Source organism: Lissotriton helveticus, chromosome 9, assembly GCF_964261635.1.
Source record: "Lissotriton helveticus chromosome 9, aLisHel1.1, whole genome shotgun sequence".
Lineage (NCBI taxonomy): Eukaryota > Metazoa > Chordata > Amphibia > Caudata > Salamandridae > Lissotriton > Lissotriton helveticus.
Genome location: NC_136070.1, coordinates 558990806 through 559006938, shown reverse-complemented (window position 1 = coordinate 559006938; position 16133 = coordinate 558990806). Strand labels below are relative to the sequence as shown.

The 16133-nt window shown below is 46.0% G+C and overlaps 1 protein-coding gene across 3 annotated transcripts in view; it reads left to right on the top strand.

Moving 5' to 3' along the window:
- FIBP (FGF1 intracellular binding protein) overlaps nucleotides 1-16133 on the top strand; it is a 209230-nt gene that overhangs the window by 124692 nt on the left and 68405 nt on the right. For all 3 annotated transcript variants that reach the window (XM_078660458.1, XM_078660459.1, XM_078660460.1), the window contains one exon: nucleotides 3729-3815. In XM_078660458.1, coding sequence (XP_078516584.1) covers nucleotides 3729-3815 — 87 coding nt within the window. The remainder of the gene's footprint in view (nucleotides 1-3728; nucleotides 3816-16133) is intronic.

Genomic DNA, 16133 nt, shown 5'->3' with positions numbered 1-16133 from the left:
CAGGCCTGATGTAATACGTAGGGAAATTACCAGTGCATTGGGGCATCAAGGGATCACCAGGGCCTACGCATGCTGTGGGAGCCGGCATTGCTCCCAACCGCCAGATGCAGCTTTTTAGGTCTCGCTAAACGAAAGCAAAAGCGAAGCTTTTGCTGTCTATGCGAGACAACTTATGTTGTTACTTTTGGGGGAATGTGGACAGCAGACTGCCACGCGCTTTTTGAGGCAGAGATTTGACCTTGTGGGCGCGCACGCCCAGCCCGGCGCCGTGCACGTCCCCTGCCACAGATTCCCTGAACACACAAATGCACACGCAGGCAGGAAGGCACACACACACACACACGCGCGCGCACCCCCCTACTTCCCCCCCACTCACCGGCACCCCCGCCGCACACACACAGGAGCGCACCTGCATGCACACACACACATACAGAGACCCGCCACCGCATACATACAAGCGCCCGGCCGCCGCCACCGCCACATACATACAAGCGCCCTCCCCCCCAAGCCCCACTTACCGCCATTCTAAACTCTTGCAGCCTCCGCGGGGCTCTCCCTCGGGCATGGGAGCTCCGCGTCACCAGCACTGCTTCTCTCCGTGGGCGCGTGCGGCGGCTTCCGAAGACTGAAGTCCCGCCCCATGGAAGGCGGCAGTGGTCTCCGCACACATCACTCCTGAGGCAATGTGTCTTTTCTCTCTTGCTGTCCTCGCTCTCTGCCCCAATCGCCTACGATGTCTGCCCATCTTTTTCTGGTTGACGTGCTTTTTATGTCTCCGTAATCTGCATGTATTTTGCGAGGCTTTTTTTTCTCCTAGTTTTTTATTGGCTAGAACTACGATTTCAAACCTGCACTGTACTTGTTTGTGTAAGCTTTGGTGGAGGGCTGTGTGCGAATTGGGGAGGAGGAAGCCGGATCCGGCGAAGGATGCTGCGGGCAGGGAGGGAGGGGTGGGGAGAGCGGGTATCAGTGCACTTCCTGGCTTCAATTAGGAGCTGCTTCGACGGGAGGGCGGGAGGCACAGCGGTCTCACAGGAGTCAGCTCGCGGAGCCCTGCTCCGGGGAGGCCCCTGGCCCACACCCAGCAACCCCGGGGGCACCTCTGCCGGGACAGCAGGAAAAGTCAGTCCGTGCGTGTATGTGTGCACGACGTGGGTGTCTGTGCGCTGTGTACACGCCGGCCTGAGGGCCCAGAGCAGGGACGGTGCCAGACAGCGGCTAGAAGCCGACGACTGCGACCTCTAAGCGACAAGCGCAATTGGGACATCATGCTAGAGCTGCGTGTGTCCTTCGCGCAGACCCCGCTCATGTCCACTTTTTAAGAAAAGCCTCAAGCTGCGCTGTCTTATTGTTGTCATAGCTGCCAAGAGGCTCCATGACAGCCAGTACCCCTGGCTCACACTTTGCATGCTGGGACTTTTAGGTCTAAGCCCACTGTGGGATGTCAAGAACTACAAGTTCTAGAGCTGCCTGAATTGAAATTTATTTTCATTTATTTGAAGCGATTTTATATAGCGCGGACATTACCCGAAGGTGTCAAAGCGCTTTACAAAAGAACCAGTTGCGTTGCTTAAGGACTTTGGATTACATGAGTTACATACAAGATACAAACAGATTTTTTTGGGCAAATGAAAGGTTGTAAAGTCACACCAGGAAGAGATACAAACAGAACAAGCATTTGCAATGCAATTGGTCTCGCATTTACCCGATTTTAAGCTATTGGCATTGTAAATGACTTAGTTTTATTTATGTTTCAAAAACCAAAACATAAATAAAAGGCATTGTCGTTTACAATGCCAATAGCTCAAACTCATCTAAATGCGAGACCTGTTGCATTGCAAATGCTTGTTACATTTGCTCCCGCTGGAGCAATGTGTGTCCCTAACCCGCTGGTGTGTGGACAGGGAGACAAAAGTCTTCTCCCACCTGGTGGGAGCATTTTTAAAGCTCGAGTTGGGTGGGACTAGTTATGCCTTAACTGCTCGCGCTTCTGCAGGAAGAGAAGGCGTGTGAAACAACGTGGAAGCATTTTTAAAGCTCCTGCCGGCAGATAAGGCATGTCTGCTTCCACCTGGCAGATTTTAAAATGCTCCCGCCAAGTGAGAACGGACATATGTTTTGCTTTCTGCGCTAATGCGGGCAGGCAAACTACTGTGTCCCTGAGGTGGGCCCCCGGACACAGTAACTGAGCTTCTGCAGGGAGATGGGAATGCAAGAGTCTCTCACACCTAACCGTCCAGATATACACATTTTTGTTTCGCTTAATAGCTAAAAAACCACTGAACTACTGAAAAGAATTAAACCAAATCACAAAAAGCAAGCTTTCTGGACCAAAATCTAGCTTCCGGTCATATTTGTTATAATTCTGTTCAGCAATTTTGTGGTAGAACTGTTCAAAAAAGTCTATGGAAAATGCATTGGGATTTTGCGTTTAGGATTCCCCTTGTTTCTCAGGCCCTGCTTGATGGATCACCCCGAAACCTTTCATGCACAAAGTAGACAAAAAGTAGCACTTTTTTGGAAATATTCATCAAGTGATTCCCAAAACAGAAAAGGCATTTTCTGTGGAATCGCTGACCGGCACTGGGTGGGGATGTGGGGATGTGTGTGTGATACACAAAAAAAAAAAAAAAAAAATATATATATATATATATATATATATATATATATATATATATATATATATATATATATTTATATATATATTTATTTATTTGCCCAAAACATGCTGGAATCCGATTGATTTTTCGAATGTTATGGCGCACACCCATTGGAGGGTAAGAATTGGTAACAAGGCACTACAAGTTCCAGCATGCTTTGGGACAACGAACTCACGAGAGGCCCACCGGAGGGCAATTAATTAATTAGCATGCAGAGGAGAGTGAAGTGCTGATGTGCTGCCATACTCATTCATGCCCGTGAACAAGGACCAGGAGGTCCGAAATGCATCAGGCTAGGAACTTTTCTTAATGTAAAGGCTGTTTGCTTTAAATAAAGGACTCTGGAGAGTTCATCTGCTTCGAGAGTGCGCCTTAGTTAAGGGCAACCTTGTGAAAGATATATATATATATTCGCACAATACCCTTTCAGGTTTAAATTATGCAAACAAGGAAGCAATAAACTCTGGGTGGTTCCCTAGTTTGGTTGTAAAGCAGCTCAATATAGAGCACCCTACAAAACCAGCGACACTTTGAATCTAATCGCCTCAAATGTCAGTTTTTCTAGCAAAGTTTTTAAGCAAAGGATTAGTGCAAGGTTGTTGCTACTGCTATTACTGTGTTACCTTCTCTCTCTCACTTCATTGCAATTACCTGTCACGTACGCAATGTTGTAAAAGCCATATGTGGGTAACTCTTACCCAGTTCAGAGTAGGACCTCTTTAGCATACTAATTCCAGTGGCAAATGATGGCAGTTCAGGGTTATCCCTTGTAATTGAAAGTGAACTTGCACGAGAACCTGTCTGTGTGTCTATTTCTTTTGCTAGACCTTTTGGTTTCTCTGTATTAGGTCTAAAAAATAAAAAATGTATTACAAGGTCATAAACGATTTTTTGCAAGTGTTAGAAAGTAACGTTTGGGTGCATTGGTGGGGTTGGGTGGCATGTTAAAGGGAGAAATGTTGGACTCATTGATAACCTCTGACAGCGAACATCAAATTATTTGTCAAAATATTTTGAAAGAAATTGGAAAGGCTTCAGAATGTTCATACTACCGTTTCTGTTCTGCAGACGCTGTCTCGAGGGTTAGTGAATATCGCAGCAAACCTGACGCACACCAAAGATGTGAGGGACTTCTTCATAGATCTTATGGAAAAGGTATGTTTATATTTGTAATGCCGCAATCGTCTCCATGGAAATTCGTCTTTGCCACATCTCTCATCGGCATTTTCAGTTTTCCCGATTTCTTCTCATTTCTCATAGCACTTTCAATCTCCCTGGGTACCTAGTCTGAACCTCGACATTACTCTCACATTTGTCCACTTCATTTTTTCCTCAGCAGTTGTCTCCTCATTCCACTGCTTCCCAGTTCACCCTCCCTATCTTCAGTGTAGTCTATCTTGTCTCCTCAGCAATCCATTTCCTCTCCTCAGTAGTTCTTGCCTCCTCAGCCCTTTAGTGCCCAGTCCACCCACCCTCTCTTCTTAGCAGGTCCTTTCTCCCCAGAGTCTACCACCCACTTCCCAGCTATCCCTGTCTCATCAGACCTTTCAACAACTATTCTATTCCTGCCTGTGTCCAATACTAGATGGCAGGCTTATCCACAGTATGTGTATCAATCAACACAGTTTACAGTCGCCACTTTTAACCCGTTTGCTGCTTCAAACGTTCCACGCCAGTGCGGAGCGTTCTATTAAGCGGGCGGGGTCGCTTCGGCCAACGGACGTACGCAGCACTACCAAGGTAGTGCTCGCGACGGCGGTTGGCCGACACCCGCAGCGAACGGGTTAAAGATCAATCCTAACAACAACTATACCCTAATGATTGCTTTATCCAAATATCGCCTTTCATAAATGTCATCAACAAAATGGAATAGATACTAATCCTCTCATTCCTTTCCCCATGCCAAAGACACATACCCATACCAAGTTCATGCCCATGTATGACATTAAACACATATTCTGTAATTGGATGGCCCATACTCCGATACAGTCACTGATATTATAGCATTTCATGCGATAATTCAAATCAAGCCCAAGGTGGTGTTTGTGCCCCATTTCTGGATGTCATAAAATGACATCAAATGAGTACATTCTTGAGTCCTTTCACTCATTGTTCATGGCGCTAGTAGTAAAAAGCCCATTAACCGATGTCCTCCATCAAAAAAAATTGTAAATTTATTTCAAGACTAGTAATCAACCTTATAATACCACCTACAAAGTAAAACTCAAAGGTTAAAATTCCTAAAGTTAAAAACTGACAGGTAAGCAGATGACATGATTTCACAACTGCTGAAATGCACAGTATTTAGAATACATTAGTCACCCAGTGTAGGAAGCTGACTCTCTACAAAGTGTACCAAAATGAAGTGCAATGTGCAGAGTGTCCAGGTATCCCTTATTAGTGTACAGGGGCTTGCTTTAACAATCCCAATGTGCTAAATTTGTGGTAGTGTGATCGAGCAGCCTTTGGCTTATCAGAGGGGAGTGTTAAGCAATTGTTGCACAGAGTGTCAATTCTCTGACACACATTCAATAAAGAAATCCGATACCAATTAAAAAAATTACATAGATTTATATTTTAATTTAAACATGAAGAACTTCGAGATTAGGTATTTAGTTTTCAAGTTAGCAGTATTTTCAGAAACAGAAAATACAGATGTCAGATTTGAGGCATGAGCCTCAAATGCTGTAAAGTTATCCTATGGGAGAAACATACTCTGTATAGGGATACTTGCAATCCAGTTACAGGGTTGCTCTTTTGGACTTAAGATAAGGAGGGACCAAGGTCCTTGGAACCACCCCCAGCAGTTTCGGTTTACCTGTCCTGGTGTGAACGGGTGCGGAGGTGCTGGTTGCAAGGGTTGCCTTGAACTCTACAGCTGAAGTCAATAGCAAAACCTGTAACAAGAAAAAGGCTGCATGTGGGGACTGGGGGACCAGTCCGGCAGAACCCAAAGGGGGACTCTGCTCTTGAGGGTCTGTGAAGCAAGGGTGCACCATTGATAGGCCCGGCCTCGGGCTGTGGGGCTCGGGTGCAGAGGTATTTTGTTCGGCAGGTTGCTTGCGTTGGAGGCTCTCTTTTTAGGTCGACCTGGAGATGGGGACATAACTGGGCAGCCGGGTCAATCTCTGTGCTCACCTCGGTGATGGTGACGTCCCACGTCCTTGGTGGTGTTGGTGTCCAGGCTCGACACTAAACCAGCCTTGGCTGCTGCAGGGGCTCCTGTACCCCGAATATTGATGCCGGGTGGCTCTTGGGGGCCCTGTTGTCTCCAAACTTGGTAGGGAGACGCACTGACCTTCTGGAAAACGAAGACCTCCTCCTGGGATGCTGCTTCCTCTGTGGACCTGGGGGTCATCAGAACAGTGGACCGGGTCCATCCAATCATTGTCTGCAGGCTGCAGGGAAGTGACTCCTCCACTTCACGAGGAGGTGCTGGCTCATTGGTGAATTGCTGGCAGCCCTTAAGGAGCCTCTTTGGTACTCATGCCCTAGGTATCATGGGTACCACTTACTAGGGACTTTCAGAGGTGTGAAAGTGTGTGCCAATTGTTTTTTATTCATTTATTTTCTTTGTCCTCATATAAGATAAGAGGCATGAAGTACTTTGTGACCTTCCGACATGGCATGTCAAGCTAAGGAAAATGGTAGTGTACGCATGTAGATGCTAATACATCCCCAGGTGAGGCACTCCGTAGGTGATCATGGAATGATTCCAAAAGTTGTGGTTCAAATGTTATTTATTGTTCAGTAGTTTTCATAGTAATTTTTTCAATGATATTAACAGCATATCAATCCAGTGTATTTTATGGTCCCTTTAGGGTAGAAAATAAATGCGAACTCCTCCTATGCATTTCGGGCTGGGAGCCCTTTGTCACGGAGTGCTGAAAGGAAGACAGGTCGTGGTCAGAATGCGGGTTGCAAGAAACGCGGAAAAATACTAATTTAAGTGCCGATCAATGAAGGCGTGTGCTATCTGTGTACTGAATAATGACGAACGGGAGCTGGGCCGTGAAGTGAACTAGGGAAATGGTGGGGATGCGGGAGTCTAGGGGAACGGCTGGGACGTGTGTGGGATTTAAGTCGCGTGAGGGAAAACCAAAACTAAATCCAGGCGGTTTAAATGCTTACGCGTATGCGGCGCGAAAGGCTGGCCATTGCTAGATGAAGACTTACTTCATGTCAGACGTAGCGGGGTCCGCTACTCAAAAGGTGCTGGGAAAATCCTCTGCGCTGCGGTGATGCCGGCGCGGGTGAGGAAGTAAGTAAAGAAAGGTAGCAATAAAAATGAAAAGCGGACTGGTGTGCTGTGGCTAAAAAACTAAAAGGGGACTGGAAAGGGACTGAGGAGCCATGTTGGAATGGTGAATGAAAAAAGTGAACAGACAATGAGGACAGCAGGAGCTAGGTAAAAGGAAACGAGGTGAACATGGGTATATACGATGCAAAATAAAGGGTACTAAAAGAAAAAATGCAAAAAATGGGCGATAAAGAGCAAAGCAGGATCATACTAAGGCAACTATTTTCAAATAACAACTGTATTCAGTCCGATAAGAGTCTGTAAGCGTTACATCCATTCAAGTTCTCTTTTGAGAAGTAACTTGCGGTTGTCAGTTCCTTCAGTTTTGGTGATGGTTTCCAAGACTATGAATTGAAGTTGTGCGATGGTGTGGCGAGATTCCAAGAAGTGCATGGCAATGTTAGATTTCTCATATTTCAAACGTATGTTGGATTTGTGTTCGTTCATGCGTGTCTTTATTTTGCGCTCCGTCTTACCTACATATAGTTTGCCGCAGGGGCATTTCAAAGCATAGATCAGGTTCATGGAGTCACACGTGGCGTCTACTTGGAGCTTAATAGCATTGCCTTTCATGGGGTGTCTGATGATGTTACCCTTGATGATGCAATTACAGTGGTTGCAGTTTAAGCATGGCTGAGTTCCTTTATGATGTTTGGATGTAGGTGTGGGTTTAGAGAGAATTTCTTTGATGTTCTTGCTTCTGGTGTAAGCGAATAGGGGGGGACTCTGAAAGATGTCCCGGAAATCGGGTTCCATTTGTAGGATCGGCCAATGTTTAAGTATGATTCTTTTGTAGTTAGTACTTGCCGATGAAAATTTGGAGACTAGAACCATGCGTTGTTCCACATTTTTGATAGTTTTAGACAGGCTTTCCTGTCTGGTGATCTTAGCCACTCGAGTTTGAGCCTCCTTGAGAATGTGTTCAGGGTAGCCTCTATCCAGGAAGCGGTCATGCATTTCCTTGATACGGGTGTCCAAAGTCTGTTCATCTGAAACTATGCGTTTGACACGCAACATTTGGGAGAACGGTAGATGTTTCTTTAGTGAGCCCTGGTGGAAACTAGTGTAGTGTAAGGTGTTATTCCTGTCGATACTTTTTCTGTGGAGGTCGGTGGTTAGTCCATTCTGGGTGATTTTGATGTTAACGTCTAAGAATGTTATTTCTGTGTCACTTATTTGCCAGGTGAGTTTGATGCGTTCATCCTTGGTATTTAATTCATTAAGTGCACGATTGAGAGACTCTTTGATGTCCGTCCCTATTAAAAACAGATCGTCTATGTATCTGACGTACATTTTGATTTTGTCATGGGAGGTAGGGTTCATGTATATGTGGAGATTTTCAAAATTTTCCATGTAGATATTAGCATATGTGGGAGCGGCGCAGTTTCCCATAGCCATGCCAGATAGCTGGAGGTACCATTTGTTGTCTTGTTGGAAGTAGCTGTGGTATAAGGTATATACCATAAGTTCCATAAGGAAGGATTGCATTTGCACATCAATGTCACTGTTGAGAAGAGCTTGTTCAATAGCATCGATGCCCCCCTGGTGAGGTATCGATGTATATAGGGAGCTGACGTCAGCTGTACATAGTATGAGCGAGTCATTGACGTTGATTTGAATTTTGGATAGTTTGAGTAAAAAGTCTGTGGTGTCTTTGATGTGACTGGTAGTTTTGATGACCAATGGTTGGAGATATTTGTCGATAAACTTGCCAGTGGGTTCATGTATAGATCCTCTAGTTGAAACAATCGGCCTGAAGGGAGGGTTTTGGAGATTTTTGTGTATTTTCGGGCACATGTGTATAGTAGGGCTCCTAGGATGTTCTTGTAATAGGTAGTTCTTGGTGCGGTCTTCAATGATGCCAGCTCGGTATGCTGTAGTCACTATGTTTTGCAGAATGTTCTGAAACTCCCTGGTCGGGTTGTTGTCGAGTAGCATGTAGACCGTGGTATCCTGTATATGTTCAAGTAGTCGTTGAGTATACATGGTAGTGTTGAGAATTACAAGAGCTCCTCCCTTGTCGGCTTTAACACACCTGATTTGTGGATTGTTCGCCAGAGATTTGAGAGTATCTCGATCCTTGATGGTGAGCCCGAAATGCATAGGAGGAGTTCGCATTTATTTTCTACCCTAAAGGGACCATAAAATACACTGGATTGATATGCTGTTAATATCATTGAAAAAATTACTATGAAAACTACTGAACAATAAATAACATTTGAACCACAACTTTTGGAATCATTCCATGATCACCTACGGAGTGCCTCACCTGGGGATGTATTAGCATCTACATGCGTACACTACCATTTTCTATAATTATCGGTGTTTTGACGGAAACACCACCCACGAGTGCACCCAAAGCCGAATAATTTCTTATGAACTTTTGTCTACACCTGCAGTGCACCACCTACTTCTCTTTCATGTCAACCTAAGGACCACTTCCTCCAGGTCAGGACTCGATTCAACATTTCGTGGGAGTTTCCCCAAACCAACTCTGTACTCCTCCCATGTTGATTTCTGTCTTGAATCCTTGGACTTCTAGGCTATTTCTTAAACCATACCAGGAATATCTTAACCTGTTTATCTGACCTGTTTATACAATCCAACATAGCAATTCGCTGTGCTGATTTGACCCATTCAGTGCATGTCGTTGGAACACTGGACACACATTTCATTCAGATTTCTCTCAGTGTGATTAATATTAGTATTAATAATAATTGTGTATGTAGCTTCCCAAGATTTCTTTTAGAACCTTTACCTTCCAAGGTGCCAAAGATTATCAGTGGAAGGCTTACCTTGATTTCTTTTCTCATCGTCTCTGTTAGTATCTTACCCACTTCCTGCCAGATGAGCTGGCTTTTCGACACTGCCAAAATCAATATACATTGTCTACTTTTTCCATTCCACATTTTGTCAAACACCTCACCTTGTGCTCTCCCAGCTTCGACAACATATTCAGAGACCAGTGTGCCTGATGTAATGTAAACAAATGGTTTCTCTTCAAAGGTGCAGGTTTACAGCCTAAAGTGTAAACATTGATAATTGCCATAGGTCTGATAACTCCAACAATGGCAGGTCTGCTCCCCAAATATCCTCTGGCAGAGAAAGGGGTCAATCTTCACTTTGCAGAAGCATCCAATACCCACATCCAGACCACCACAGTCCCGGCCTTTACACTCCCCCCCTCCCCTCCCCCTCCATAGATAACCACACAGGAAGATCCCAACACAAGGAACCGGTCCACGATTCCCCCTCATACTACATACATGGCTCAACTACACCTCCCACACCCACAGTCCATCCATGAACTATGGCAATTCGCACTCCAGACCCCAGACTAGACGAGATATTACTATCACTACAACAAGTCAAAGCTGACATCCAAGCTCTACATGATCTGATTCTTCAACAACGCAAGCTTGTGCACCCTTAACCAGAATCCAGTATATACCCACACATCAAAAATTCGAAACACACCCAACAACTACACGCAAGCTCCCAGAATCATGAGCCTCCACGATGGAGAACAGTGCCCTACCCTAGCGCTTTATCCCGTCCAGTCTGGATGAAAAACACCCTATCATCTAAAGATTTAATCTCCCTACTCCTTTCTTATGAGCTACCGTACCTTCCACCTAATTCTGGGCACCCAGATAACTTACTTATACATTCCCTAATCAAAGCTATCCCTATCAACACCCACAGAACTACAAGACACAATTCCAGAGGCATTGTTAAGAACAACCTCACGAGAATCCCCCTCACACTCGTACCCAACACAGCACCCAATAAGACGCGGCTAAAATGTATACTCCTAAATTGTAGGTCGGCATCCAAACATGCAACCGATATAGCTGACCTTATACTCACTAACGAATCTGACATACTAATCCTGCCGGAAACATGGCTAAATGAATCATCTACACCCATCCTGGACATACTGGTACCCCCAAACTATGACATCACAAGACTAGACAGAATTGATAGGCCAGGTGGTGGTATAGCTTGCATTCATCAGAGCAATCGAACAGTGACCAGCTCCAACACCCCTGCACTATCCTCCTGTGAATACCTTTGTTTAAACATCTCTCGCAATAACTAATCAATATGTTCACTACACACATTCTACCACCCTCCAGGGGATAACCTCACCTTCATAGAGCACCTCATGGATATTCTAGCTACAAATATTGGTCAACAAAATATTCAAATATTCCTGGGTGGCTTCAACCTATATTGGAATGACCAGAACGACCCAGGGGTCAACGGCCTCAAAGCTTTCCTCTCAGACCTTAACCAAATCTGTAACAGCCCCACATAATGATAAAGGCTCAACCCTTGATCTAGTAATCTCCAAAGTTGACTTCACTCAACTTGAATCGATCCTCCCTTGTGACTGGTATGACAATCACATCATTACATTCCACGTCAAGGAATAAGTTAAACTACTCTGTACAACCCACTAGAAAGAAAATCTGGAAGAGGAATCTAAAAAATGTCGGTGCCGACTTACTCTCATCCTCTGAGCCTAACATCCTGCTTCTCCCTGAAGGCCTAGCCTATGTACAAGATCTGACTAACCATTACTTCCACTCCATGAACATGGTATTAGACAAATTAGCTCCTTTATAATTGAAAAGAGTCAAAACCCTGGTTTGATGGTAGGCTAAATGAAGACCAACGATCACTAAGACTGATTTAAGGACGATGGAGATCTGCACTATCCTCTGCCCACCTCAAGCTACTAAGAACCACAAGAAACTCCTACTTTAGAAAGATCAGACGATCTAAAGCCGAATTCTTCAGCAATCAACTAGACCAAGCCAAGAACCGTCCCAAAAAGTTATTCAAACTAATCAAAGCCCAAACCAAGGGTGTACCCTCCCCCCCCCCCCCCCCCCCCCCAGGCTATCTCCAACACACTACCCAACTGTGAGGAATTTACCTACTTTTTCATTATGAAGACAGAAACCATAAAGACCGACCTCCTCAAAGACCGTATATCCCTTACTGACACTCAGAGGAACACTTCTCCGCCCCGACAGGTGCCCCACTCATATGCTTCGCAAAATTCGACCTTAAAAACAACGCATCCTGGTCCTCCTTCAACACACACAGTGAAGATACTATACTAAAAACACTTATGACTTTGAATCCCTCCAACCACTTCACAGACCCTCTTCTTGCAAACTACTTAAAATACTTCTATCCACTGATATTACCAATATGGACCAGGATTATAAATACCTCCCTCCTTCAAGGAACCATCCCAGAAATCCTCAAAACAGGTCAGGTATCTCCTATCCTAAAGAAACCAACGGCCTACCCATCAGACTTAAATAACTATCGCCAAATAACTAACATCTCCACTCTGGCGAAACTCTTGGAAACATGTGTTCACACGCAACTTAGCAACCACATTGGTATTGGTTGAGCAGGTTGAATTGTTCAATCAGGCTTCAGTGCAGGTCACAGTCCGGAATCGGCCATGATCCACATAATAGACAACGCACTGAAAATCCTTGACCAAAACGAAGCCTTTTTACTAATCTTATTTGACCTTTTATTGGCATATGACACCGTCAGACACAACAACCTGCTAGAGCTCTTGAGGGACAGAATGGGATTATCTGGATCTCTGCTTACTTTGTTCACCTCTTTCCTCCAAAATAGATCTCAAAGATTCAAGGTTAATCAGTCCTGTCCCAGTGACTTAAGGAGTACCGCAGGGATCCTCCCTCTCACCCACACTTTTCAACCTCTTCATTTAACCACTCACCGAACTTCTCAGTCTCTCCAAGGTCCACTTTCACATGTACGCAGATGACACCCACCTCTACTTAAAGATCTACTCACTTGAGGACATCAAATCTCTGAACTCACCCCTACCAAAAACTCAAACATGGTTGGCCGAAAACCATTTGAAACTAAATACCCTCTGTTGGACCTGGGGTCTCCAGACCACATAGGGTAGCCTGGCACAGAGTAGGACGGTCAAACCCAAAGGTAAAAGTGTTAAGCTTGCGTCACACCCTTACAGTAACTCAGCATCCATCCATTCAAAAATGACACTACACCAATTTTAGGAAAATATGGGCTGTTTTATAAAAATAATTCTGTTTACTCTTACTTATCTCATCTGACAGTTTTGTTACTATTCACATAAAGTATTTCTCCATCTGTTTCTTTGCATCAATTAAAACTCAACAATACCTTGTACCTGGTGATACACTTATTCTCCCAAAAGATAAAAGTTAAACAACAACTTCACAGTTTATATTAAGTAGCGGCAAGATTAGTGTTTCCCTATGGAATAATCAGTATGCACATTACACTCAATAGCTCTTTGTCTTTTTAAACAGGAAGATATTCAGGTTTAGCAGACAGTTCCACAGTTGATACCCTTGGTTATATGGCCTTGGCACAATAAGAAGCAGAGTCTGTCGCCTACAAAGGAAAAAAGAATTTCTGTATAGTTCCAGTGGGTAAAATAAGTTCTATAACCTGCTTCACTAAAGGACATCAAGCGTTTACCAAAGTGAATTTAAAGTAAGCTTTTTCTTCCACCACTGTACTAGAAAGGTTAAGCAATAAACACAGTCAATGACAGCATTCAAATAAGCTCAGAGGCCTTTTTCCCACTTGGTCACCCTTCTCCACCTTTCTGGTTCCCTTTTGTATGAGTCTCAGTGGCTTCCTGGACTCAATTCTCCCTGACTTGCCAACTCCGTACTTCCAGTTAGATAAAAGGGGGAAGAGTCTCCCTTCCGGGACCTTCTGATGATAGTCCCCAGACCCACAGCAGATCCCAGTTCCCTCCTTACTTGTTGTCAATTGTTCTGGAATATGTCCGTCGACACTGTACAAGCCCAGGGGACCGGCTCTCACCTTCAGGCTCCTTCTCCCAGCAGCGCCTCCCTCATGGGCCAGGCCGAATATCACCCAGGCCGGCACCGAGGGGAGGTCGCACTGGGACTGTGCTCCGTGGGCTTCTTTTTCGTTGAATTCCGCCTTAAACCGATTCTATCATCTCCCTCGTAATCGGCGTTACCACGCAGGAGAGTAGCGGCGTTAGGCAGAGACCGCCCCGTTCACCTCAGCGAACAGTGGCCCTTCTTCGGGCCTGCGCGTTCAAAGGCCCCTCCTGACTAGATCTCCACCTCCTTCAGGAACAGCGAACGCTGCACCGGGCCTGCGCAGTATCGCACTTCCTCAGACCCGGCTGGATACGTGTTCCGCTTCGTCTCGTTACCGCAGTCCCTAACCTTCCCTGACCTCCCTGTCAAGAACGGGCTGCAGGAGCGGCGGAACACACCTCAGGGGTCTCGGATCTTTTCACCCAGGCCACGAATAGCGGAGGATGGGTCTCCCGGCCGCGCTTCTAAATTAAGGTGAGGGGAGACTTGGTGGTCCAAGCGCAGGCGGCAGATGGGCAAAGTGGGCGAATGAGGAGAAAACGATTAACTCGCTCAATCCGTCTACCAGTCTTGCAGAGTTCCTCAATACTGGACTGTGGGGCCAATTTTCACACCCCTCCACTCGTAAAAATCCCTCAGACTTCACCCAAGGTTAGTGCGAGATCTTTTCTCTACTCGAACCAGTCACCTGTCCAGGGTCAACAGGACGACAGTCTAACAGAGTCAGGTCTGCGGGAATAGGGGCAGTGAATACAGTAAGGAGACAACCCTTAGAAAGAAGTTCACTCTGATTGTCCTACCCCATCGAGTGCCACAGCCTGAACTCCAGCTGACCCTCTCTGAATGACAAAATGGTCGCCTTACAGTTGGCCTTTTATACCCCTTGCCCCTAGTGTCTAGAACAGGCCAGAAGGTTCTAGATTCCCCATATGTGTCTATGGGCCAGTCCCTGAGGTAATCAGTTTTGGCAGTTACTAGCCACCATTTTGTGTAACTAAACTTGCCCTTGGAAAAGGAGGGATTTCTAGGCCTAAGAAAAATTTATAGGGTCAAGGAGTACCTAGCCCCCAGGACAACACCTAAAAATTCCAGTGGACATAAAAATGAAAGGAATTGAGGGGCAAAAAGGGGACAAAAAATAAATAAATAATAGGAGGGACCACCCAAAGGGCTGACAGGTCTAACACGCGTCCCCCCCCAGCTGAAAGTGGGGAGAGCTACCCAACCCCTTGGGAGTCCTCATCACTAAGGCGGAAATACCTAGAGAGACCGTCTGCATTGGCGTGGTCCACTCCAGGCCGATGTTCCACCCGGAAGTCCATTCCCTGTAGGGAGATGTACCATCTCAACAGCTTGGGATTCTCCCCCTTCATTTGCATCAGCCAACGAAGGGGTCGATGGTCGGTCTGAACCAGGAAGTGCGAGCCAAACAGGTATGGCCGCAACTTCTTCAGAGCCCATACCACTGCAAAGGCTTCCCGCTCAATTGCACTCCACTTCCGTTCCCGGGAAAGCAGTCTCCTAGACAGGAAGACAACAGGTCGATCCAGACCCTCTTCATTGAGTTGCGATAACACTGCCCCAATGCCATGCTCTGATGCCTCTGTCTGGACAATGAATTATTTGGAAAAATCCGGGGCCTTCAGGACTGGTGCTGCACACATTGCTTGTTTTAACTTCTCAAAGGCTTGCTGACAAGCCTCCGTCCAGACTACCCGTCGAGGTTTCTTCTTGGATGCGAGCTCAGTCAGGGGTGCCACAATAGTGCAATACCCCTTCACAAAGCGACGGTAATAACCTGTGAGGCCCAGGAAGGCTCGGACCTCAGTTTGGGTCTTGGGGGGCTCCCAGGCCATGATAGCCTCAATCTTTGCCTGGAGGGGCTGCACCGCTCCCCTGCCCACCAAGTGGCCTAGGTACACAACCGCCCCCTGCCCGATCTGACATTTACTGGCCTTGATTGTCAAGCCAGCCTGTTTCAGCGCCTGGAGAACAGCTTGTAAGTGACACAAATGGTCCTCCCAACTGCTGCTGAAGACGGCAATGTCATCCAGATAAGCAGCGGAGAAGGCCTCCATCCCAGAGAGGACCTGGTTCACCAGCCGCTGAAAGGTGGCAGGGGCGTTCTTGAGCCCAAAGGGCATTACGCAGAACTGGTAGTGGCCCTCAGGTGTGGAGAAGGCTGACTTTTCCTTTGCTCCATCTGTAAGGGCGATCTGCCAGTACCCTGAAGTAAGGTCAAAGGTACTCAAGTAT